The 26,892-nt window shown below is 30.2% G+C and overlaps 1 protein-coding gene across 4 annotated transcripts in view; it reads left to right on the forward strand.

Moving 5' to 3' along the window:
• The window catches only part of LOC106478304 (signal-induced proliferation-associated 1-like protein 2), an 84,445-nt gene that overhangs the window by 50,764 nt on the left and 6,789 nt on the right, over positions 1–26,892 (forward strand). For 3 of the 4 annotated variants that reach the window (XM_013938837.2, XM_022381936.1, XM_022381929.1), the window contains 18 exons: positions 158–233; positions 4,411–4,509; positions 4,798–4,901; positions 5,158–5,315; positions 5,885–5,991; positions 6,272–6,406; positions 7,789–7,883; positions 13,403–13,551; positions 14,025–14,139; positions 14,917–15,054; positions 17,357–17,472; positions 18,081–18,242; positions 20,684–20,777; positions 21,638–22,217; positions 22,655–22,772; positions 23,640–23,829; positions 24,896–25,125; positions 26,105–26,259. In XM_013938837.2, the coding sequence (XP_013794291.1) occupies positions 158–233; positions 4,411–4,509; positions 4,798–4,901; positions 5,158–5,315; positions 5,885–5,991; positions 6,272–6,406; positions 7,789–7,883; positions 13,403–13,551; positions 14,025–14,139; positions 14,917–15,054; positions 17,357–17,472; positions 18,081–18,242; positions 20,684–20,777; positions 21,638–22,217; positions 22,655–22,772; positions 23,640–23,829; positions 24,896–25,125; positions 26,105–26,259 (2,821 nt within the window). The remainder of the gene's footprint in view (positions 1–157; positions 234–4,410; positions 4,510–4,797; positions 4,902–5,157; positions 5,316–5,884; positions 5,992–6,271; positions 6,407–7,788; positions 7,884–13,402; positions 13,552–14,024; positions 14,140–14,916; positions 15,055–17,356; positions 17,473–18,080; positions 18,243–20,683; positions 20,778–21,637; positions 22,218–22,654; positions 22,773–23,639; positions 23,830–24,895; positions 25,126–26,104; positions 26,260–26,892) is intronic. The other variant, XR_002609876.1, reaches the window with a different exon arrangement.

Below are 26,892 nucleotides of genomic sequence, written 5' to 3' on the forward strand. Positions count from 1 at the left end.
GTACATTTTTCTATGAACTGTTATTTCTACCAGAGCAAAATAAAACAAAGTATTTAGAGGAGTGGTGTTTTTCTTCAGGGTAACATTATTAACATTGTGGATTTATTTATTTTATTAACATTTTTATCTTACATGAGCTTGATATATTTTAATTTAGGTAACCAAAACATATAAAGTTGGAGTGATGTATTGCAAAGCTGGACAGTCTACAGAAGGAGAGATGTATAATAATGGTACATTTTCCCTTTTAGTGTTCAAATACAAAGTTTTAAGTTAAGACTCTTTCTGTAAGCAATTATATGAGGTAAAAGTACCATATTGGCCTGATTATAGGGTGCTCTTGAATATAAGGTGACCCCCCCCCCCATTTTCAGAAACCATGGGAAAGAAAAAAAAATTAAGTGTCATAATGTCCTTTTTTAAGTCTGCAAAATCAATACTATAACTGAACAGCCTGCAGATGGATTAGTTGCAAGAATTAGTAATGACCTTGCATGAACATCTGGTGCGCATGCATAGATGGATGCTATCTGGACATCCAGGAATGCGACAGGCTAGAATTGGGGAAAGGGGCCTATGGTCAGCCACGATTATCAGGCGATTATGAATTTTACAGCCTAATTGTTAGTCAAAAAACATTGCTTTATAATTGGGCCAATACAGTAATTTTCTAAGTTCTTGATATTCTTTTTTAGAATATTGAAAAAAAATCGAAATACCTATATCAGGACTATTTAGATTTATTTCTGAGTGTATGTATAACCAAAAAACAAAAATTTCCACCTGTGGATATGAATAACAAAACAATATAATACTTAGACCTTTTTCTCTTTATTAATTTCTTCTACTCATTTCATGAGCAAAATATAATAAAAACATTCAAATACCATATTTCAACTAAACATACTGATTTACATACATACTTTTCAAAATGTACAAAAGTAAAATGCAATCCTTGTATAAATTAAATACATTAAAATATATTGAAAAATAAATTAGTTTAGGCTTCTCAAGTATACTTTCTTTCAATTCCTTTAATATTTTTATTATACTTTCTCTTGTTGTTATAGAAGAGCACTTTATCTTCTTAGTAATTTAATACAAAAATATATACCTCTTACATTATTGTACTTTTTGTGATTCTTAATAATAGTTTTTACTGTTTCACAATACAACTGATTTTACATAACTTCTACTATTCCTGCCCCCTTATCTCTAAAAATGTTAAAATGTTCTTTCAGAATTTAAAGTTTTCTCAAAATACATGTATACCCCACCCCTCCAGTATTCTGAGTCCATTTATGAAAATTTTGGGCCCAATGGTGTTGGGTGCATTTCTTTTCAAAAACTTGTGAAATATCAAGTTATAAAATGATGAAATATCAATGTCTGACATGTTTAATTTAAAAAAGATGCAAAACTAGTTTTTCTTTGTATTTTATAAAAAATAATGTAACCTAATCAAAATGAAAACCCAGTATGAAAGATTACTGTAAATCTGGGTTTAGTTTCATGACCTGCTGATGTAAAAAATCTAATTTTTAAACATATTTATGGACTAGGTTTAGAGTGAAATCTTTAGTGTAATTCTTTATGAGTTAACATCCAAGTCTCATTTCTACTCTTGTTTAATATAGCTATGTGAGTTCCACAGTGTTGTGTTACATAACTTCATTTTTGTTATGGAGTCTGTATCTGTTGCCATTATTTGTCATTTTTCCAAAGATACTCAACTGTTTGCAAACACCATTATTGATGCCTAATGCTCATTGTAGTACTGTGGATATTCATCAAAGTAACAGATAAAATCCTGTTATGTATATTATTTATTTGAAGGAATTGTTGAATCTGTCACATATATTTAGCAAATGGTCAGAATATTTGCTAGACGAAAGGAAACTGCTCCAATGCTTCTTTGTTGAATAAAGTTCAACAGCATTAAGATGACAAATAATATACTTTTATATAAATGTTCTTTAAATTATATCAATGTTACTGTACATAAATCAGTTTTTCTCATTAAGAAGAAAAGTGCTCTAGCCAAGTTTATTGATTTAGTGTCCTTTTAGCTGATACTGAGTGTAATTTTTCTCTTTTTCTTTAGGGAAAAGAGTAAAATGCATTTTCTTACTGAAAGCATGGTCAATTTTATTTTAAAAAAGAAAGTAGTTTTCAACAGCAAAATATGTCCTTGCCAGTTGAAACATTTTATATAAGTGCATTATGACAAAGTTACTTGACTCAGTATTGCCTAAAGGTGCACTTGAACTTGAAAGACACATTTCAAAATTGTTAAGGAAAGCACATACTGAAGTTTTCCCAGATTTGATGCAATTTTTATTTGAAGTCAAAAGAAGAAAGAAGCAAGTGCATTTCACTCATTATTGTGGCAGCCATGTGTCATTTTACTTGCTATTGCACTAAGGGGATGATTGTATGTTTTGTACTATTTTTGTAAAATATGTGAATTAAAGTGAGGGAACTAAGTGTTTTGGATTACATATAAATAAAATATAACATAAACATACATATCAAAATATTCTCAACTCAAACTTACATGATCCTCAATTTCAAGCAGGAAGCCTTGCTTTGACAATTTCCTTCCCTAGGTTTCTGAAATCAACATATCTTAAAACCTGTATACACCAGTTTTTGTCATTTCTGCCTGAAGTGTGCATCCCGTGGCATTTTTTTCATATATCTACTTTCCTAACAAGAACCCTGTATAAGTATGCCAATTTATTATGTAATTGGTTTGTTAGATCTGTGGTCCTTTACTAGTCTGTTACAGTAGGAGTAGTGAGTCAAATAATAGATTAGGCTTCTGCATCTTCATTTCTTCACTGAAATCCACATTTCAGTAAAGGAAAAAAATTAACAGATAAATAGTATGTAACTTTTTTATGTAGATACATCTTAAATATTTTGGTTATAATATTCCTTTTTTACTAGAAATATTTGTCAGAATTTTCAGAAAAAGATTGTTGAAAATAAATTGCTAAATTACTGTCAAGCATATTTTTGAGTAATACTCTGGAGATTTTTTAAGGTTATTTTTATAGCAGCACTTTGAGGGAAGTGACTGTTCATGTTTGATTTTTAGAGCTTTTATATGATTTATGCAAAGACATAATTTTGGAGTCTAATTTATGATTATATTAGCAGATGCCCATTGAAACAATTCGACAGTAATTTTCCTAAAAATAGTGATGAATAAATATAAAATGTAGAGTCAACCCAATCCCTTGGATCAGTGTATATGCAATATGATTGTCTAGTGGGCCATTTACAACTGTCTTTCGTCTTTCCATGTGGTATTTCAATAATGAAAATTGCATTGCATTTATTTGTAAGCTAAGGAGACCAACTACAATGCATTGTTGGCAAAAGTGTTTTGGTTTTGTTGCAATATGTGCATCCAGCACAATAGAGCATTCAAGTTTGCTAAGTAGCTAGCCACAGCAATTTTTTTTCTGCTGTATGCCACCATTCCTTGTCATTTGACTGAGTGCAAGAAAAGACCACTACTGAAGTGAGTGCTTTTTGACAGTTGTCATTTCTACAAGAAGTGTCAAAGGAGAAATATTCAAATCAATTTATTCGACATGATACAATAAAATCATGCATGTATGTATGTAATACCAACATGGGAAAATAAAATAAATATATATCGAACAACAACAAATATTATATATTCAAACATGTTCCTCATTTTATGCATTTTTTCTGTTCATGCTCTTATCTTCAAAATATTTCTTTCAATCAGTCAACAAAAGAAGTTCCATTCTTTTTTGTGAAATTCCCTCAAAAAAAAAAATTGTTTTTAATAAGTTATTTTCTCAGATTGACCATTCAGTGCACATGAAGACTAACAGATCAAGGTTGCAGGGCACAGATAGCCCATTGTGTAGCTTTGTGCTTAACTTCAAAAACAAACAAGATTGAGGTTGATATTAATATGAAATTTTAGGAATTATAAAAATGAATAATTTTTCTTTAATGTACCTTTGAAAAGAAGCATTTTGATATGTAATTTTTTTTCCATTCAAGAGATACAGAACATGACAGATGGACAAATATTTAGCTATTATCTGTACAGATGGATTTTTTCATAAAATATTATCTTAACTCTAGGTTCAAGCAGTTCTGAATCCATCTTAGCGGATTGGTTTTTGAGAGTTGTGTTTAATCTACTCTAATCTTTTCAGAAAGTGTAAGCTCTAAAGAGAAATTAATGCTAAACTATACATGTAGATTGAAAATTTCCTTACATAATTTTAATTGATAATCTGTTGACTAAATGTTAATAATTCATGTATTTCTCATAGGTTTTAATAATTTTAATAATTCTGTTGTAAACTGAAACGTGTAAGAATTTTATTTTTCATTTGATACTACTATTTTTTTCAGAACTTTCTGGACCAGCTTTTGAAGAATTCTTGGAAATGATTGGTCAGCGTGTTAGATTAAAAGGCTTTGAGAAGTATCGAGCTGGACTTGATAACAAAAGTATACTTTAAATTATTTTACTGTGTTGTTATATAATTTTTTGTATGTAATTTTTTTTTATAAAAAAAGCACAACATAAATTAGCATGTGTGTGTGTGTGTGTATGTGTGTATATATATATATATATAATTGACTTTAAACCAAATTATAATTGACTATATGACAAGACTGTGTGTTTAGGGGAAGTAATTAACAAGAATGAAACATCACAGTAATCCCAAAGTAAAGAAGCATTCTGTCTAAAGGAATTAACAGTGATATAGCTTTTTTTTTGTTTTTAATTTGCAGCAGACACAACAGGACTCTACTCTGTATACTCCACACTAAAAGACTGTGAAATAATGTTTCATGTCTCGACAATGTTACCTTATACCCCTAATAATAGGCAGCAGGTAAGCTTAAATTTATGGTATTATAAGCCTTAAATGCTCACTAAATTTAGCATCTTAAACTTTAAAAAACTATATTAATTGTTCATGTTACAAATTAGTTGTTTATTTAAATTAATCACATATAAATCTCCAGTTCAATTTTTTTTTTATTGTTGGAATTAATGAATTTCTGCATTAATAATTGGCTTTTCTACAAGATGTAGCAAGATTCTTAGGAAATATTTTCAGATCTCACTAAAAAGGAAATGTTTTTCAGCTGCTAAGGAAAAGACACATTGGCAATGATATTGTGACTATTGTTTTCCAAGAACCTGATGCATTACCTTTTACACCAAAGAACATTCGTTCCCACTTTCAACATGTCTTCATTGTGGTCCGTGCAATCAATCCTTGTACTGAAAACACATGTTACAGGTAAAAAGGGAACTTTGTATGTCCTAAGAAAGTTAGTTTACTTAGTATAAGTCTAAAGATTATAGAAAAATGCTAATGGTTTTCTCAATGTAAGTGTAAGTTATTATGATGTGATTATTTTATCAGTACTGTAAAATAGAATGAACAATTGCTAGGAAGGTAGTGAAGTAATTATTAGTTGGTCACAAATTGCAGATGGTCAAAGCATTTTTTTGTATTAAATGTATTGTTGAGGCCTTTTTTGTTGTTATTGTTGTTTTCTAAACAATGGATATATGTAAATGTTGAATTAAAATAGTGTCATTTCATTATAAAACTTCTATCAGTCTGCTAAATATTTCCATGACTAAGTAATTGAAGAGTTTGAGTATAATAGTGTATTTGAGTTAAAATGTCAGTGAATTGTTTAAGAGTGTGATTTCTTCAAACCAGGACAAAACATCAGTTTAGTAATACGTGACATTGTAAAATGTGTTGTAGATATATGTTGTTGTTTTTTATGGGAGTAATAGTTTTACAACTTTAGGATATTGATCAGCTTTCATTTCTCTGGTGTTTTTTTTTTGTAGTGTGGCTGTCAGTCGATCCAAAGATGTTCCTGTTTTTGGACCACCCATTCCAGAAAGTGGAACATACCCCAAATCCAAAGCATTTGCTGACTTCTTACTTACAAAAGGTACTACTGTATATTTTTGCCTTTGTTAATTGCTGTACTAAAAGCTTGAAATTAAATCATAATTGTTATCACCTGTTTTTGTTTATGAAATCTTGCTACTACCATCTTAAAATAATTTTTCAAAATAGAGATGTCTGTTAGTTGTTTTGAGCAATAAAGAAGTAGAGCTAACATAAAAGAGCTTTATCTTAAGATATAAACATGATCATCCTATAAGTTGGTTTATTTAACTTTGATAAGGTTGCTTATTATAAAAACATGATGAACAATTTTTTTATAGTGATAAATGCTGAAAATGCTGCTCACCAGTCTGAGAAGTTTGCAATGATGGCACAGCGAACAAGACATGAATACTTGAAAGATCTAGCAGCAAATCATGTCACAAACACAACTATAGATTCAGGCCCAAAATTTTGTAAGTATACATACACTCTTAATTTTATAGTTTGAAAGCAGTGTTTTATAGTTTATAAGCATAGGTAGAGCATAATAACAGTGATCTGCTGGTAGCATTATTTTCAACAGAGCTTGTATATGTACATGTGTGTGTGTATTTATACTTCTTATTCCCATAAACTCCTACCACATTTATATAAAAACATTTTCCCTTGTGTCATAGTCTCAACTTCAGGTTTGTTAGCATTAATGAGTGGGGAATATTGGTTTTCACCTGACCTTCCATCTGTTTATTCATCCATCTCAATCTTGTGAACAGGATATCTCAGGACTGGATGGATAAATTTTGACCAAACTTATACAACAGATACTACATACAAAGTTCCAGACCTGATTAACTTTTAAAGGTCATGTGTCAAAAGTTAAGGTCACTGATACATAGAAAATCCACCCTAACCTTGTGGATAAGAACTATGTCATCAAATTGGGGGGACTTAAACTTTAGCATTAGTGTGGGCATACACAATCCATAAACACAATTTGCACTTGTTTTCCTTAAGTTAGTTTCAGTCAAATTCACATTCAGTGTTGATTTATTTTTTCTCTGTTTTTTTTATTGAAGACCTCATTCCAGTAATTTATAGTTTTTTGCATCTTTTCAGTTTTACTTTAATTATAATAATTTGAATTTGGGATCTGTTTGTTCTCCTGTTATTTCTTTTCTAACTAAATTACAACTGACAGGCATTCCCTACCCATTAAGAGATTAATGATTTTATTGTATTACTGGCAAGCACTTTCATTGATTTTATAGTTTGAAGCACTTGAAACTATTACATGTTGTCAATTTTTGAAAAAAAAAATGAAAACTGCACTACTTCAGCTTATTTTTACTTCAGAAAATTAAAAAAATTGCATTGAATGACATATCATTCTAACATTTCAGGTTAACTTTTAAAAAATAGTTTTTTTTAGGTAGTTAGAAGGGTTTACTCTCATGATACAGGTACTTGATCGTAGTAATTATCTCTTATAAATTTTTATAGTTTTGAGAGCTCTAGTGTTTATATGTAATTGGAAATACTGATTGCTCTTACAAGAAGCTATAAAGCTCAGTTGATAGTAAAGAAAATGCATATTACATATAAAACTACCAGTCTTTATATAATAATTTATATGATAATATTTTGAAATAATTGTTTTTAAATTTATGATGTTTCGGAGTTGCTATTGGTTTCTTGAAAAATAATGTGATTGAGTTTAATATGTATGTGTGTGTATATATATATATATATATATATTTTATTGCAGTAGTATTTTAACTTAAATTAAAAAAATTCTGTTTTGAGTCTCTTGAAATAAAAATGTAAATTTTGAAAAGACTTTTTTTTTTCTCATCAGCTATTTTGTCATTTGGTGGAAAAAAGAAGGAGCGTAGTCGATTAAGGTTCATTCCTGACAGTTATGTACAAGGAGCAATCTCTTGGCATGTTCAGGTGAGTACTACAAATTATTGTTTACAATTTACCTCCACTTGTGATATCTTAGCATCTGTATGTGAAAAACACATATAACTTCTGAAAACTTTGTTCTAGTTGTAATATCTTGGTATGTCCAGATAGACACTACAAATAATTTTTGACAGTTATATTTGTGAATCATCATTGCAATACACAGCTCATTAGTCCTGGTTATTTTATGAGTCACAAAGTTCAGCTCTAACTTAACTCACGATGGTGATATGTAATGTATGTGCAGGTATGTATGACTTTGCTAACCTGCCCTTTATAGAAGTTTGTGCTTTGTTTGAATTTTATTGCTTGTATAATGTTAAAAAAAAATGTTTCGTAGTACCTTAGTTGTCCAAAATTCCTATGAATGTTTTATCACTCTGTTATATTGCTTGATTAAATAGTTAGAATAGTAGGTATAATGGAAACTGATATATATGTGTGAGTGTGAGGTATGTTTAAATTGTGGCAGTTTCATATGTCTCTTCCTGGCCAAATGTAATAACAAAAGTAATATTTTTTCTAACATTTAAGTGTCATAACCTTTGTTGGTTCTTATAACAAGAAGACGACTTGGCAGGTTGAAAAACTTGTTTTTCTAGTAGGAATATTAATTATTTAATGAACCTTTAAATTTATTCTAATTAATTTATCTAGAAATTAAATACTTTAAACTAATATGTAGAGCCATTTTACAGTTCAAGTATTGCCGAAATTACTTTCCATGCTAATTAGCTATAAGTTTTTTAAAGGAGCAATAAGATGTTAGAAATGTAACCCTATTGGTCATGAAGAACAAAAAAAAAGAAGAAAAAATAGAGACCACTTAAGTAAACTTTAAAGAGAAATTTGATCAGTTAACCAAGAGTAAACAAAACTATATTTCTAACTTGCTTTTTTCACGATTGTTTAGCTTATATTTAACATCCAGTCTGCGAGTCAGGTAGACATGTTTGGTGGGTTGATTCCCAAACAAAGCTTTCCAGTACTCTCTTTGTTCTAATTCTGAATACAGATTTGAGCTTTTTTGCAGTATCTGAAATATATATTACTTAAAAGCATGGCCAAATGTGCACTAATTTCCTGGCTATGAGGATGTAAACCCATTCCCCAATACAAAGTCTCGCATAAAACATGGTATTGGCCACACATTTGTGCAATATGAGATCTGGTTCCTCAGCCTTTTTCTGTTTGGTTTTCATGAGTTTTGTCTATATAGATGGCCAAGGAAGATTTAGGAAAGCTTACTTGCTACTGTAAAGTGGCTAAGTGCAGTACCTGTCTGAACATAAATACTTCAATTTGTTTATGCAAGACAAACACAGTCTGGCCAACCCTCTAAATTCCACATCGTCACAGATCAAGCCCTTTATTCAAGTACTTTTTTTTTTCGTTCTAACTTCAATACTGGAAACCATGACACCCCCCTCTGTAGCTCACTCTATCACCTGAATTTGGTCTCATTGATTTGCGCACTGGGTGTTAATTTTTGCTATTTTTAATCAAGTATATTTTAAGACTGATCAAATATGTATTTGTATTATTAAAAAAGAGTTTTTAGTTGCACTTAAAATTTTTGTTAGTGTAAAGTTCCCCTTTAACTCTTTCAACATGCACTTGGTCCCTGGGACCGACCTTGTAACCATTTTGTGCTTGTTATAGTTTTCATGCTATAACTTTTGAATTAGTAAGCATATGTTCATGAAATTTGGCAGATTATCAGTAAACATTACAAAGCTTTCATATGCAAAATATCATATAAAATTTTTTATTATTAAATCTTAAGGTTTGTTAAGCAATATTTCTCTCGTGCCTTTTTTCTTTTCACATGTTGCCTATCCAACATGCAAAGTCATTTTCATTTTAAGATTAAAAATACTTTAATGTAACAGAAAATTTTCAAATTTCACATGTGGAATCTTAATAATGTTCAGATAGTTATCAACCATTTTTTAAGAAAAAACTTTTTTATTTTATCTGTTATTTTCACTAATTGCCCCCAGTAGCATAGCAGTACATCTGCGGACTTACAATGCTAGAAATCGGGTTTTGCTACCCATGGTGGGCAGAGCACAGATAGCCCTTTGTGTAGCTTTGTGCTTAACTTTAAAAAAACACTTTCACTAACGAATCTCTGTACGGGTTCAGTTGATTTGACCAATCTTCTAACCACCATAAAAAGTTAGGAAATATATACTATGTCTTTTTCATTCTAGAATGATTACAAATTATAACACGAAAACATAAATGTTTAGACTAAATAGCTTAAGTCTTATAACATTATACATTTATATATATTTATTATTTTTATTATATTGACCTTTCAGCCATGCCTGGCTAACAATACAGAAGTTATAATGAAGTGACACACATGCACTCGTGTTACTAAATCCAATAATATAAAACTGACCTTTAGTCTTTACAGTGTAACCTGTCTTGACTATGTTTTAGTGGACTAGTATTTTGTAAAATACAGTCACATTTCTATTATTATATATTATGTATGCATATACATTATTACTATTTACAAATAAGTTCTTAAACATATTTTTCTTAAAACACAGAACAGTAAATAAAGACGTAAAGCAAACAATTATCTCTTCTAGTTATGACCTTTGTACTCATTTGCTGCTTATCATAGGTTGCTAAGCCTTATAAAATTTTGCACATGGAGGATGTGAAACAAAATATTTTTAGTGTAAAATAATGTAGAAAGACATAAAAATAAGTAATTAAAATCTACAACAAAGCTAAGCAATTATAATTGCTTCTTAAAAAAATATAACAATGAAACCTTTTCATATGTTCAGAGTTGCAAATCCAGACAACTATCAAATAAACAAAATTTTATTTGCAGAAGCTACATAACCTGTAGATGCTTCATCCCAAATTTCAGACAATTTCATCCACTAATTTTTCTTTTTCAGTGCAGTGATACAAACCATAGAACAGGTGCATCAAATCAGTGCACCTGGGCATTTTAAAGTTAATGCTATGTCAAACAAAGAATGATTAAGCTCATCTTTTGGAGACACTTAAGAGGAAATTTTGTTAAATTCCAAATATGTTTAGTGAAAAACTTTGGATAGAGAAATTGTGTGTTAATTAGTTTATAAATAATTATTATATTCATTTGAAATTAGGGTAAATTTATGTTTAATCTCCCACATATGTAGAAGTGTACAAACTTACAATGCTAGAATCCAGGTTTTGTTTCTCTGCAGTTGAAAGAACACAGATAATATATTGTGTAGCTTTACACGTTAAAAAAAAAGCAAAATTTTTTTTTTTACAAAAACGTGTCTTCTGATGGTAAGCTTAGTAACTTGTAACATTAGAAATTGGGGTTCAATTCCCATGGCAGACAAAATGCAGATAGCCTACTGTGTAGTTTTATGCTAAATCAAGAATAATTTATACAAAAGTGTTAAAGAAATTAATGTTGGTATTTCTGCAGATTTAGATTATTTACATATTTCTTAGTCATAAATAAGTAAACTACGGATACTTATGTTTTATGTTATTTTGTTAGAACCTACTTTGTAATGTATCTACCTATAAATTTAAAAGACTTATTTTATTTGTTTACAAAATCTAATTTTATCAATCTTTAATGTACTTATTTCCCTTTAATAACATGAAAGTATGCAAGATTTTAAACCAAAAAACAGGTGCACTTGACTTAAAGTTGTACATTACTTTTTCTCTAGCTGTGAAACACAGTTAATCTGGCAAGTCTTAAGCCATAGAATACCATAGTTGCTAGTACATAAAAAAGGAATTGTTTTATTACAAAAGATAATTTTGGAAAAATAAAATAATATTTTACTTCTCCTTTTAATACAATATCAATTGAAGCAGCTTTACTACCCTTTGGTGCTGGTGGTAAATAAAAGGTTTTGACAGAAAATATGGTTTCCCAAAAGATTTTTAGACTTTGAATTAATTCTGAAATGTTTGGTTGTACCACTGTTCTATGTGTGTCTGTCAGATAATAGAGGATTGAAATATTTTTGAAATGTAGTAACTTATGCTATTAGTTAAAGAAATTAAGATACATTATGAGCTTTATTTGATTATTAAAAAAACAGAAGAAAGGGAAAACTTTCAAAATTTCTGTTTGAATAAAAATAATACACACAAACAAAACAGCTGTTAAGAAATTACACTTGGTAAGTTAGAAAACCTTTTTAATAGATACTTTAATCAAAACAAAAGAAGTTGAGAGTATATTATTTCCAGGGGTGATCTGTTTTTTGTTCAATATATATATATATGTGTGTGTGTGAGTGTATAGCTATGAAATTTACTTTGATAAAGTTGCTTAGATATGATGAAAGTCAGGTTACACTAATTATGATTGTGTTCAGGGTCAGAGCCTGTTTTTGTAAAGCTCTTCAAGGTTTCTGTATTCTCTAAGACACAAAGCAGACACTGTTCCAGGTCATTAAGTGTGTTCAACCAAGTGTGACATAAGTTGTTGAACTTGTCCATGACACATGGCCTCACTTCCTTTCAAGAGTCATTCTTCTGTACTAAAGGCATCACTGATAATAGCATATGTGTGTGTGTGTGTATGTGTGTGTGTGTATATATATATATAAAGAATTATCACTACTGAACTATGATTATATACATGACTATTACATATTTTAATATACATTCTAAACACATATTAATTGACTAAGCTAAAGATTAATATGTACTTAAGAGAACCATTGAATTCATTTGTATATCTTACACTTGAATTGATGTAGCAATCACTTTTTTATTACTGTTTCAATAGTGTTAGAATTTATGTTTTAAACCATGTCATAAAAATCGTTATTTATAGTCCAAGAAGACTGGTCACATAAAAGTTTCAGTTGTTAGATCAGTATTAAACAGTTGTAGCTTTTCATTTTTGATACACTTCAAATGAAGTTACTACTTACAAATATGATCAATATGGATAAGTTTAATTCAATGTAGAACAAAAAACTGTCAGAATCAAACAAACTCATTAAGAGAAATACATTAGATGGCTGTTTTACTTTTGTTAAATATTCATGCTCAAGCTCATTGTCTGATACTAGAAATCTCATTTTTGGTATCTCAAAAGCATTTTTTAACCCAAAAATGTGAAATTTTCATATTACTAGTAGTTTATATATCTGTCTTTTTTATGGTTTCATATATTATTGTTTAAATACAGATACATTTTAATTATTACATTTATCATATATTTTGTTATATTGATTTGAAACAAAGAACACAATCATGTTTTTGAGTAGTCTAGTTGAATTCTGTCTTAAATACGAGTATTCTTTACATTGAATGGGTTTTAAACAATATAAATATGTGATTGTGTTCTATCTTTAGGTTACAAGTATTCCAGTTTCAATCAGTTTGAAGATTTATTTGGAAGTGGGACAGCTGTACATATTTCTGTGATACTTGGAATGAAAGTTTTTAATATATTAGTTGAAAATATATAACATTGGATTCATTTCTGCTATTTGTAGGTTGAAGACCATGGTCAATCTCGTATGATAGATGACTGTCTACTAGGTATTTCTATTGATACAGTAGTTTTGATTGAAGAAAATAGCAAGGAAGTAATATTTACATGTCCTTGCAGTTCTGTGATTGGTTGGTCTTCACATACTAGTAGGTATGTAAAAATAGAAAAGTTGTTTTACCTAGACCTGTAAAATTTGTATTTTGGATTTTGAACTTGCTCTTGACCCATAGGTGCATTGTTATGTGTAGAATAGTGAGTTGTAGTTTATTGAATTATTAAATTGTTATTTAATCATTGGAGCAAAAACAGGTATTTAGTTTTTGCTCTGAGATACATTGAAAATAACTAGACCCATAGGTGCATTGTTATGTGCAGAATAGTGAGTTGTAGTTTATTGAATTATTAAAATGTTATTTAATTATTGGAGCAAAAATAGATATTTATTTTTTGCTCTGAGATAAATTGCAAATAACTAAGCTTTTGCTACTGGTTGATTTGTATTTATTATTAGCTAGTTTAAAAAAATCACAACAATAATGTTTAATTTCAGTGCTCTTGTAAAGCTTGTTATTATATGAGGATGTGTGATTGTTGCTAATGTAAACAAAAATATTTATTTTCAGTTTAAAAATTTTCTACCATCAAGGTGAATGTCTAGTTTTGAATACCAAAGATCCTGATGTGGATGAAATCCAAGAGATTGTCAGTCGATTAGCTTGTGTTACCCAAGGATGTGAGGCATGTAACTTAAGAAGTACAGAAATGTAGATATGTGACAGTATTTAGCTTTTTTATATTTATATCTTATAGAAGGAGCTGATGCAGTTTGACTTGACAAAAAATAATTTGAAGCTAAAAATTAGACAATGTTATTGAAATATAGCGGTTTAAATGTGACAACTGTGAATGATGAAATGTAATCATTCAAAATGAGTTGTGCTAATGCTGGAATGTAAAAATTTCGATGCAAATAATACTGGTGCTGAAGTACATTCATTTAGGTAAGGTAAATAATGAAGCAGAAATATGATAATTTAAATTTAATTGATATAAAATGCTTAAATGTAAAAATTTAGATGTAGCTGGTACTGTCAGTGAAATGTTAAACATTTAGATGTGTCTGGAGCTGAAACATATTATAATGTAGCTGATATACACAATATTTGCTATGTGAGTTATACATGTTCTTAAACATAAAACTCAGATGTAACAAGTACTTACGTTAAAATATAGACATTCATGTGTAGTTGGTATTAGTTTTGAAAAATGTTTTTAATTATAATAAAATCAAAACTTGGTATGTCAACTAGCTGACAAGTTTCATGTTTATTAAGGAATTGACCATTTTTGTAGTTTGTTGAATCCAACATTGTGATAAATTAAGTTTCTGTTCTATTAGAAAATGCTTTATGAGGATTCTCACAAAGGAAAACTTAATTATTCCAGAAACATTTACAGTAGGATATGCATACTTTCTTCAAAATTTAACTTCATTGTAGAATTTCTTTCCTATAGACACAAGAACTGATTCTCCGTCGAAACAGTCTTGGGCAGTTAGGATTTCATGTACAATATGAAGGAATTGTGACAGATGTTGAAAGCTATGGGTTTGCCTGGCAGGCTGGGTTGAGACAAGGTAGTCGCCTTGTAGAGGTAAAACCTTTACATATTGTGTTGTTGTAAATACATATAAGACTTAATATGATATACAACTGTATTATCTGCTGATAGATGCAGTGATGTTTTAGCAATTCCACTATTTTAAGCTTTCTGGGTTTTGTTAGTATGTAAAACATTTTTAGTAATTGGTGCACTTTCTTAGTTTTACTTGTGTATACATACAGATTTTTACAAAATGTAATTTATTGTGTTACATATTATTTTCTTTATTCTTGAATCTGAAATCATTTGAAAAGTTTATTGTTACTTGATTTAATGCTTGTGTTAATATGAAGAATATAAGAGGTATTAAAAAAAAGGAATTTTTTTTATCCTGTTGGCCAACAACATGATATTTTGATATTTTACTTTCCAACTCAAATTATCAATCAACTTTCATCACTTCTGACAATTCAGTCAAGATTTTCTTCAATATGAAATTGCTGCACTAACTCATTGCAGATGTCAAGTCTGTTCTACGTTTGTTGTTCCATTAACATCCTTGGAATATATCTGTTCCTTTCTGATCATCTCATTTACCCTCCCAATCATCTCATCTTTTGGTGCAGTTCACTGCCATTCTGATTTTAGACAATTTCTTGTAGTTACTTGGCCAGCCACTTTACGACTTGCTTATACACTTATGATAACCTGATAAGGAAAGACCATCTTGCAAGTTTTTTAACTGTCGTGTACATGCACAAACATTTCACCCTTCATTGTTAAGAACATGATTATAACACATATACACAACCTTTGCATCTTTTTTTGTCAAGAACTTGATTATAACACATATACACAACATTTGCATCTCTTTTTATTAAGAACTTGAATATAACACGTATACTCAACCTTTACGTTCTCCTTCATTAGGAACTTGATTATAACACATACACATAACCTTTACATCCTCCTCCATTAGAAACTTGATTTTAATATGTATACACAACCTTTGTGTCCTCCTCTATTAGAAACTTGATTTTAACATGTATACACAATCGTCATGTCCTCCTTCATTAGGAATTTCATTGTAATATGCTGTTTGAAAAACCAGTGCCAATAACTTTTTTCATTTTGTAAGGCATGCTACCTATCATGGGAAACTGTAACATATAATGTGGCTAGCATTGTATTGATCTATTAACACATTCATTTGTCTAAACACAGTTTACTCATAATAGGCAAACAACAACAAAAAATGGGATTTGTCTTTGAACACTCCAGGTAAATGATTATATTTTTAACAAAAACTCCATTTTCCTTTAGAAGCTGTAATAAGTACCATTCTTTAAACCTTAATTGTTATTGTCTTGATAGTTTTACTAGTTAGCCTCCTGACTCTAGAGCTGATTAAGTTGCTAGGACAGGGAGGGGCAATGAATCACATGCTTTACAACACTGTTTGACTTTTACACGCTCACTCTTTAGTCATGCATTTTATTGGAGTATGTGAAGTTGTTATTAATGACATTTCAGAATGGTTTTATGTTTATTAGTACTAACATAATAGGTGAACACAACTTTTTAACTTATCATAAAGAATAGAAATATATGATTGGTATATTTAGTGACTATATGATAACCTTATAAACAATGATCTTGACAGTGAGTACTAATAGATTTAGCGATAATATCCTATTCTTTATTTTTAAATGTCAACTAGAAATGATCATATCAGAAGAATGAACTGAAGCAAAAGTCATATCAAAGCATTTGAGTTTTTTTTTCATTCGCGAAACATGCCAAAGAATAAATGCTCAACACATGTTATTAGTCAGTAATGCTGCTCATATTATAAACTTGTGCAATAAATTACTAACGTATCTGGTGGAAGGACATTAAAAATGCATACATCATTTGAAGTTGTATTTTTTGTAATGTAAATACAGCATTATTTACTCATATTTAATTTCATCACCCTTTCCCCCAACACTACCTTTGTGCTCAAACATAGCTTTTCATTTGCTATGCATATATATACTTAATAAAAACTCTGTATAATATTTCTTACGTGATTTCATATCATGGATGGACTAAAAATTTCTTACTTTTCATTTGAAGGTGATATTTATGCATAATCAGCATTGTAAAGCATTGTTATTATATAAACTGTTTATGTATAGGCTTTAGCATTAAAGTTATGTTACATTTCATAGTTTATTAATAGTAAGAGATCAGTTGTTTTGAAATAATTGATCTTATTGCCATATTATTAAACATTTGAACATTGTGTCTGTAGTGTTAATTTAAATACATAAGACTTTGATTGAAATTTTTTTTTGTTTTCCTTGCATAGATATGTAAAGTGGCAGTGGCCACATTAAGCTATGATCAGATGGTGGATCTCTTAAAAACATCCATGACAGTCTCTGTGACAGTTATTCCTCCATTGGCAGATCGAACACCTCGCAGGTTTGCACTCAGTATTTTTGTTTCCCTTTGTTTGTTAGGAAATAGTTGAAAATTATGTTATCCTATTTGCACATGCCATGACCTTTTACAGAGTGACATTCGACATGGTATTATGTATTTGATGTAAGAGTTATCAATTATTCATTTTATCTTACTATGCTGATTTAGCGACAGTTCGTGGTAGAAGAAAGCAATTTACCAGATACAATAGACAAGAATACTGAAAAAAACTGTAGATTTACATTTCAAAGGTTCTAGAGGTTATGCAAATAAAATGTACAATGGACAAAAGTAAATACACTTAGTGAATTCAGAATTATAATAAAATTCCTTCTTCAATATGGAATCAGTCCATAGCAAAATTGCTCAGTAGCCAAATGTTTTGTTCAAATCATCATCTGGTCGTGTGAAAATGCCAAATCCATATTGTGATTTTATCAAAAATTTTGATAATTTAAATTTCGTAATTAAAGTGCTATTAAATTTTTATAGAGTTCTGTATGTATTCAAAATTGACTGATTCATTAATAATCTTCCTCACAGTTTTAAGAACAAATTTTTCATTAGCAGTGTGGTATGTACTCTAATATATCTCTTGTTATTTTCAGGGGTTGTGGACTACAGAACTGTAACTACCTTGTAGCCCAAACTGGTGGTGACTATGAAAATGTAGGTGGCTGTGAAGAAGAGAAAGCTAAATATTCCAAAGACAAATCAACTCCTCACCAGCAAGCTCCAACTGCATCAAAGAACAGAATCACAGCAGCCAGGTGAAAAAAGAAAAAAAATCATTTTCTATTAGACTTATTGCTATTTAGAATAGAAGCATGGCAGCAAGATTCAAAGGTTTTGATTCATTATCTTGCTCCATTTTTGGTTTTCAGGACAGGACCATAACAACAAGTTGGTTCTCATAAAAGGATCACAGTTATGAGGTAAAAATATGTATCAGTTTACTTCCAGGATACATTTGTCCCTGAGAGAAGGATTACAGTAATGTACTTAGTAAAATAAAAACTCATTGTAGTTGGTTCTCATAGAAGGACAGTAATAACGAGGTAAAAATATACTGATTCACTTCCAGGATCCAGTTACAACTGGGAGTAGGATCACAGTAAAGAAGTAATAAAACTTCTCATATTATAGTTGGGTCTTTTAGAAGGACAATGTAATGAGGGATAAACATAAGTTGAATTACTTCTATGATCCAGTTACTACTGAGAGTAGGATCACAATAAAGAAGTAATAAAACTTCTCATATTATAGTTGGGTCTTTTAGAAGGACAATGTAATGAGGGATAAACATAAATTGATTTACTTCCATGATCCAGTTAGTTCTTATAGTAGTTTTAATAAACAAACTTATTGCTGCTTCTCATATCATTTTATCTCTTTTTTTTATTTTTTTTGTACACTTGATAAACAAAAAAATCCTTAAATCACTGGTTCATCTGTATTATAAAACTTAAATTAACCCTTTATCAACAGGTAGGTCAAAGTGTGCATGTCACAACCTTTTACATAGTTAAGTTCAAAATTTAATTAAACTACTTTATTATCGATGTATACAAACACAATTGGCATCAAAAATTAGTTTGTAAATAAAATTGTAATATTATTCAGGTTTTGAGTTCTCAATTTTATAAGGAAATATTTTTTTTAAATCTTCAATCAACCTTAGTATGAGAATTGTAACATTTGCTCTCTAGGTCTCCCCTTTTCTCTGATTTATTTACCATTCTTCCAATAACTATGGAATTTTTGTAAATTATGCATTGTAATAAAAATATTACTCAGGCAAAGCATAATTTTTATAGCTTTTTATCTTATTTACTTTTGGAGCCATAAACTAGAAAATCAGATACACTTGCCATGTTCACCTGTCACATCCTCTCTTTCACAAATTGCCAATAGATTTCTCTGATGTTTTATATTATATTATTTGTAACCAGTAGAAATCCAATGTATTAATTTATCAAATGACATGTTGTTTTCTATACAGAGAATTGTCTATATTGCTTTCAGTTCTACACTTCTTTCTCACAAGAATCAAATCGATAAGCTTAGCTGAATTTCTAAAGGTTCTTATAGAATAGTTAAAAAGCCAGAATAATCATGATAGTTATAGAACATTGTTTGTTTTTTGCATGTCATTATCCTGTTCTTGGGTGCATTAGTTAATTAAATAAAAAAAAATATTTATTGTAGTAGTATCATTAGTATAAAAAAAATTGGCTTTAAGTTTCACTGATAAGTTGACAGCAAAAAATAAGATCCAAGTAGGTATTATATTTGTTGTTTTTCATGTGCATTCTTTTTGATTATTATAAATGTAAAAATTAGAAACGTATTAGATTAAATTAGGTAAGATAATGAAAACTAATAATAATAAAAAAATTCCTCAAGAGAAATTATTGCGAGCAGCTTGTAAGTTAAGTAATTCAATATGATAACATAAGCTGCATGTTCATTGAGTGATTTACAACTTGTGTAGTGGGATTATCAGTTAGACATGGTTCAAATGGCAATAAAATAATGTAATAAATTATAAATAGATGTATACTGTTACAAGCTTTAAGCTATTTAAAAAAACAATTGTGGTTTCCTATTACAATTTGCAGAAAAAATGGTAATCTATATTTATTTCCTAATTTTTTTTATGGTGGTTAGAAGGTTGGTCAAATTGACCAATCACATATAGAGTTATAGTCTAGAAAATTACTGAAAAAATATAAAAAATTTCTGAAAAAAACAACAATTTTGATATTTATTTAGGTTTTAGAGATTATGCAAATAAAATTTCAAAATTTTCAGATGAAGAAAATTATTTTTAATATTAACATAAAAAATCATTTTGCAGTCTGACTCCATATAATTATAGACAAAGTTTTAGTAAAAATACTTAATTAGAAAATCTGATTTTTTTTTTGTCTACAAAATACTTTTAATGTTTACTGAAAGCTTGCCAGGTTTCATAAAGGTACATCAAGTACTTTCAGAGTTATAGTATGTATATCACCATGAGTCATTGCAAAAGGGTTAAACTTAAAGAGATACCACATTTTCTTATATGGCCATTATAAGTAAACTGGATGTATAGTTCGCTTCCAGTCACAACCACTGTTGTAGAGTCAGCATCTAATGTTAATAGATCAATGTTCATCCAGTAATATACATTTCAGTATAAATTTGTACTGTGTTTAAATTCTAGTAAGAGCAGTGGCTCACAACGACCCACTTGTGCATCAGGGCAATCTTCCTCCAGTCGATCTGTTGCTGGAACCACAAGATACAAGAACAATGAGGTAAACCTTAAAATAACTTGCACTACCTAATCTTGTAGTAAAAATAAACTGCTTTCTTTTAAAAAAAATAATAAATTGCTTGAGATAAAATTATAAATTTGAGAAGAGTTCATTTAGAAAATTTTTCATACTATTTTTTATAAAAAATATTGAAATTGTTCATGAAATGCTTTAAACTTCTTTAATATAAAAAGTTAAATGTTTTATCTGTGGTAAAAATTATAAAGAAATTTACATTTGAGAACATGGTACTGAGATGTTAATACAGTTTATTTGGATGATATAAGAGTTTGATAGCGACATGATTGTAAAGTTTTTGATAATACATACCTCTCTTTTTCTTTAACCATTAAGTACATGTATAAAATTACAAATATTGTATAGTAAACTAAAATGCTTCATTAAAACTTTACATCAAAAGTGCAATAATTGCCTTGTGAAAACACATGAAATCTACCCAAAATGTACCTTATTTGCCATTGGTAAAAGCTGTCTAGTTACGTTTTTTATAATAATTTTGATTCTAAACATTGTTTGAAAGAACAAATTGCTTCTAAATATATTTATTTGTTACCTTGTGAAATTCATACTATAGTGTATCGGGGAGAAAAACATGTATTCTGCAGGTCATGTCAGTCACATGGTGTTTTCAGTGGATCTAATGTTTTGTGTGTGTGGAAAAACGTATGTGAGTCAGACTCAAGATGTGTAGTTATAGTATTTCTAAGCTTGTTTGTTTAATTTGTGAAGCTTTTGAAATGAATCTTGTGTTGCAAGAATATTTAGTGACTTCCATTTGTTATTTAAAATCTACCTCATCTTTTATTTCATATGAAGAAGTAGGTTACTTTATGTTACAGGGCAAGGTTAATCCCAATGAAAAGATTTCAAGAGAAACACACGTTGGGCATTATACTCTAGGAGTAAATGGTTCGACAAGAGAATCCCCTCCTCCAGTTCCTGTTCGCTTCCAGTCAGCATCTAGTTTTGCTTTTCATGAAGTAGCATCTAGTCCACTTCTGTCTCTTCCCGGTCCTCCTCGCACTCCACCACGACATCACACCAATTCCACTTCTCATGCCCATCATAGCTCTAGTCACGTAACTCATTATCATCAGCCTGCTTCAGTTCATGATCATGGAGACTTAGAAAGTTCTCTCGCACATGTTGGAGATATGGTGGTTTCCAGAAGTGAGCTCTCTTTAGCTCAGCTTGGGATTTCTCAGCCTCATCTACACCACCTTCCTTTTTCTGCAGCTTCAGTCTGTTCTACAGCCTATACTGCCCCAGTGAAACCCACTGTTGTAGAGTTAAAGGAATCTTCGTCCATGTCAAGGGAATCAAGACGAGGAAAGGCTCAAAAGGCATCTCCACATCAAATTGGTTCCGATTACCAGTCAGACAGTTCAAGCGAGTGGATCCAAGGAGCAAGTAGTGCAGGTGTTGTAATTAAAACTTCTAATTTCTTTCAGTAGCCTATTTGAAAATAACTCAACTGTTAAACATTTTCCTTTGAAACCTATAGTTTTAACTTGTACTTATACTGAAAAGAATCAGTTTTTATATATAATTGAAAGTACTTAATCTAGCAAGTCTCTTCATAGGAAAAATTCCTTATGGAAAGAAAGTTAGTTTTTTAGTAATTGTATAGTATCATGCTAAATTTGCTTCTAGGTTTAACATATTCTTTTTTGCAGGTATTGGAAGGTGAAGAAGCTGTATTTTTTACTAAGATTGTTTAAACTAATAAACATTATTTTTAATTAGGTAAATTAACTATTGTAAGGATGCAGATGTCAATCAATGATTGTGTAATGTATGTCTAGCATAGTAAAGATAAATAACAAGATAAATATTCTTACTTTACTTTGTTTCAGATGAATTAGCCAGCACCAATGTTCGGAGTACACCACCTCGAAGTCTTCCTCATCTCAGAACAGATTATAGCACAGATCCTAGTAATAATAGTCCACGGAGCCCTCATCCAGTAGGAAGGTCAGTACAGGCTTAAATTAATACATTTCATAAATAACTGTTCAAACAGCTAGAAGAAACATTTTTATTATTTTGCCATTAATGGAAATAATGCACTTTAAGATCATTGGATGATTAAATAGTGGCTTTTTCAGTTTTCACGTAAAGATAATGTATATATATGTACTTGTAATTTTTGTATGTGTGTGAATGTAAGTATAGAAACATGTTTTGTACCTTTGAAATAAACTAGTTGACTACTTGATAAATATCATCATCCACATTCCTTCAAAAAAAGGGGATTTCTGACCTAAGAAAAGTATATTACTGGCTAAGTCAAAATAATGTGAAAAATTTACTTTGCTTAAATTGTTTTTTAATAATGTTGGAAGTAAGTATTTCAAGCAGCCAACAACAACAAGGGTCAAAATAACATTTAAACATTTATCATTTGATGCTTAAAATTTTTGACTAGTTGACTTAAACAGTACTGTAAAAGATTAATAAAATTATAAATAGATTTATAATTCTTGTATGTATATATATATATATATATAATGATGAAATATTTTTTGAATCAAGATGTGCTGGAAATTATCAGTTTAAATGTGAAACTGATGTTAGCAAAATTTGGGTTAATAGTTTGATAACAACACTGGGCAACAATGTCAAGTAAATATATAATCTATGTACCTGTGTGAACCATTTAGTGCAGTGAATACTTTTTACAAGTTCAAGCATTTTTCTAAGAAATGTTATAGAACCCATGAATTCCATTTTCAAGATATTTTTCAGTGCAGTTGTTTGAGAACATTGACTACTTTTCTTTCTCAAAGTTATTTAACCAAAAATGATTTAGATTATAGATGAGTTTGTTTTTATAATTAGAGCATTATTAGAACCTTCTCATGTCAAGTTGAGTCGATTGCGACCTGGAGTCACATCTGGTGCAATTCGAAGTGGAAAACTGGGAGGCACAGGCAGCAGTGGAAGCAGCACTGCTAGCAACAGTACCTTACAGGAAGACCTGCTAAAACTTATCAGTCCAGACTTCTTAGACAGTGACAGTAACAGTGAGGTGGGTAAAGTAACTAAAAAGTAGTTATATTACATTGTTAAATGTACTTAAAGGTATCTTCAATTTAGAAGAATGGATATTTACAGATTTTAACAAACAGATAATTTTGGATAAAGCATGTTACTACTTCATGTGCTGTTCTAAGAAGACCTTATGAAATAACTAGTTGAACCTTTAAAAAGTGCTGTATGGCATAAAGGAAGACATTGAATAAATATTAGCTACTATTCAGTAGTATTGATGTAACATAAAGGAAAACATATTGATTAACTATCAGTTACAATTTAGTAGTTTTTGGTATATAACATTAAGAAAACCTCACTGAGCAATCATTCTTTAAAGAATATTACTTGTGGTGTAAACGTAAAAATAGTAGTTACACTTACTGTTTGGGTGAAATATTATATAAAAACATTTAGCTTTTAAGCATTTATTTGTAACACACTAATAAAGTTGGAAAATTTTAAAGTCATAAATATGTTTTTGTTTTGATGAAGTTTCAAAAGATTGGACAGAGACTGTTGTTTACAGTAAAGTGTTTTGAGGCTTATGAATTAATTCTTGTTAACTTGTATGCAAACTAGAGAGTGAATGAGAACAAGAGGTTTTTTTTAGTTTAACTAAATGTACAAGTCTGCTTTTAGTTCTATAGAAACTTAAATATTCCTTATGGAAAATAGATTAATAATTTTAGATTGCCATAATCTATGTGCAACCAGCTGTCAAAACATTCTCTGTAGGAAATAAGTTAATAATTTTAAACTGTCATACTTGCTTTGCACAAATGTTTAATTAGCAATTGTCTGCTGTACCGTATGGAATGATTAGTGAATGTTTAGCAGTGTATTTAAAATATTAGTTACAAATCTATCAAGTACATCAACTGATATAACAGTAAATGTTTATGCATTAATTTCAAATTAAGCATGTTCTGTATAACACAAGCAGGTATCAAAAATACAGCTACACAATATAATCCTGAAATACAAGAATGGTTAAGATTACTGTAAAAAGAATGCACAGGCACATAAAAACAAATAAAGCATCTATGCCTGTTTTACCCTAGGCTGCATCCTCTCGTCCAGACTCTGTGCCTTCGGAGAGTGGGTCCCACACTCAGCTGTCCACACCCTACTCTTCTTTAGAAAGAAGTACTGGTGGTAGTCAGAAAAATGGAATTGAAAAAATATCCGGGACAGCACACCATCATGATGACGTTATTGTGACCAAAGCTCAGCCAGCCCAGGTGATTTCTGTGTCGTCACATCCAGAGGCAAAAATGTCAAAAGAAGAAAGGTTAGAAAGAACTGATTATTCCTTGAAAATGTAGATTTAGGATTTTGTGATTTTTTTAAGCCAATAGTGTTAATAACTATTTGATAACTTTGTAAGTGTTATTATTTTGCAAAGTGGCCCAGCATGGCCAGGTGGATAAGGCGCTCGACTCGCAATCTGAGGGTCGCGGGTTCGAATCCCCTTCCCACCAAACATGCTCGCCCTTTCAGCCATTATAATGTGACGGTCAATCCCACTATTCGTTGGTAAAAGAGTAGCCCAAGAGTTGGCAGTGGGTGGTGATGACTAGCTGCCTTCCCTCTAGTCTTACACTGCTAAATTAGGGACGGCTAGCACAGATAGCCCTCGTGTAGCTTTGCGCGAAATTCAAAAACAAACAATTTTGCATAGCAATTTGATTTCTAGTCTTTGTTTGATGTTAAATGAAAATGTGAAAATAATGTTTAGGTCAAAAGAGGCTTGTATTAAAAAGTTGAGAAAGTCTCTGCGTTTGTAACAATGCCTACTTGGAGTAATATGAACTTTTAATACAGGTATTGTTAAAAAAAATTTAAAATAAATAAAACAGTGCTATTATCTATAGATAAAAATTTTTCATTCCTAAAACATGTCTGGATGATGCACTCAGCATGTAACTTTATGAAATATTTCAGAACTATTTTAACTTCTATATTTAAAGTGGTTTAAAGTTTTATGTGATGTATTAGTTACTTTGATGTTTTATATAAGTATTCACATCTGTTTGTTTTTTAAATTACTTATAAACAATGATAAGTTATAAATGATCATAAAGTGTTTCAGCTTCAGGATCAGTTTATTGATTTATGAAAGTTGAACAACTATTTTTGAATTTTTGTCATTGTAGTAAAATATATATGATGCATTTTTAACCAGTGAGCTAAAAATTAGAACAATAATAGTGGTTAAGCTGCAAACTTATTATAGAAATTATTATTAACCAACACTACATCACTTTTAGGCTTTCTCCAAGGGTCATGTCAGACAGAGTTCCTGGTAAATTGAATCCCCTTCCAGCCTCTGGCTCTCAGCCCCTTCAGGCAATTATGCCCCTCCCCGAAGGTGGAGAAATTGATTGGCCTAGTTTGGTAGACACTGCCACCAAAGCTATTGAAGGTAAATTCCCACTTTTTCCTTTTAATACAATTTTACTTTAGGCCAAATGGGGTTAGTAAGTTTGATTTCAGGTGTGTATGAGTGGTTTTGTAATGTGCAAGTTGGTGAATTTCATCTCTGAGTAGTGACAGTTAGTTAGAATAAATATGATCAACATGTAATCAGCAATTGAACTACATGACAAGTGGTTTCCTGTTGTGAAATTATCCATAAATGAGTAATAATTGCTTTGGTGGTAAGTGATGTGTAAAGAAAAAGTCAGATTACCTGATAGTTTTAAAATTTTCCCTTCTGAGAACCAGTTTTGTTTTTTAAATGGCTTTATGTTAGAAATACCTGTATTTCATACTTTCAGATATTATTAATATAAAACAAACAAAAATAGCCAGATAAACAGAGGTCAAGCCCAGACTCCCAGAACAGGGAGAAGTCACTTCCCCATTTAGGTAGGGCCAGGCGTGGCCTGGTGGTTAGAGTGGTCGACTCGCAATCTGCAGGTCGCGGGTTCGAATTCTCGACGCACCAAACATGCTCGCCCTTTCAGCCATGGGAGCATTATAATGTGATGGTCAATCCCATTATTTGTTGGTAAAAGATAGCCCAAGAGCTGGCAGTGGTTGGTGATGACTAGCT

Source organism: Limulus polyphemus, unplaced genomic scaffold (genome assembly GCF_000517525.1).
Source record: "Limulus polyphemus unplaced genomic scaffold, Limulus_polyphemus-2.1.2 Scaffold10, whole genome shotgun sequence".
Classification (NCBI taxonomy): Eukaryota; Metazoa; Arthropoda; class Merostomata; order Xiphosura; family Limulidae; genus Limulus; species Limulus polyphemus.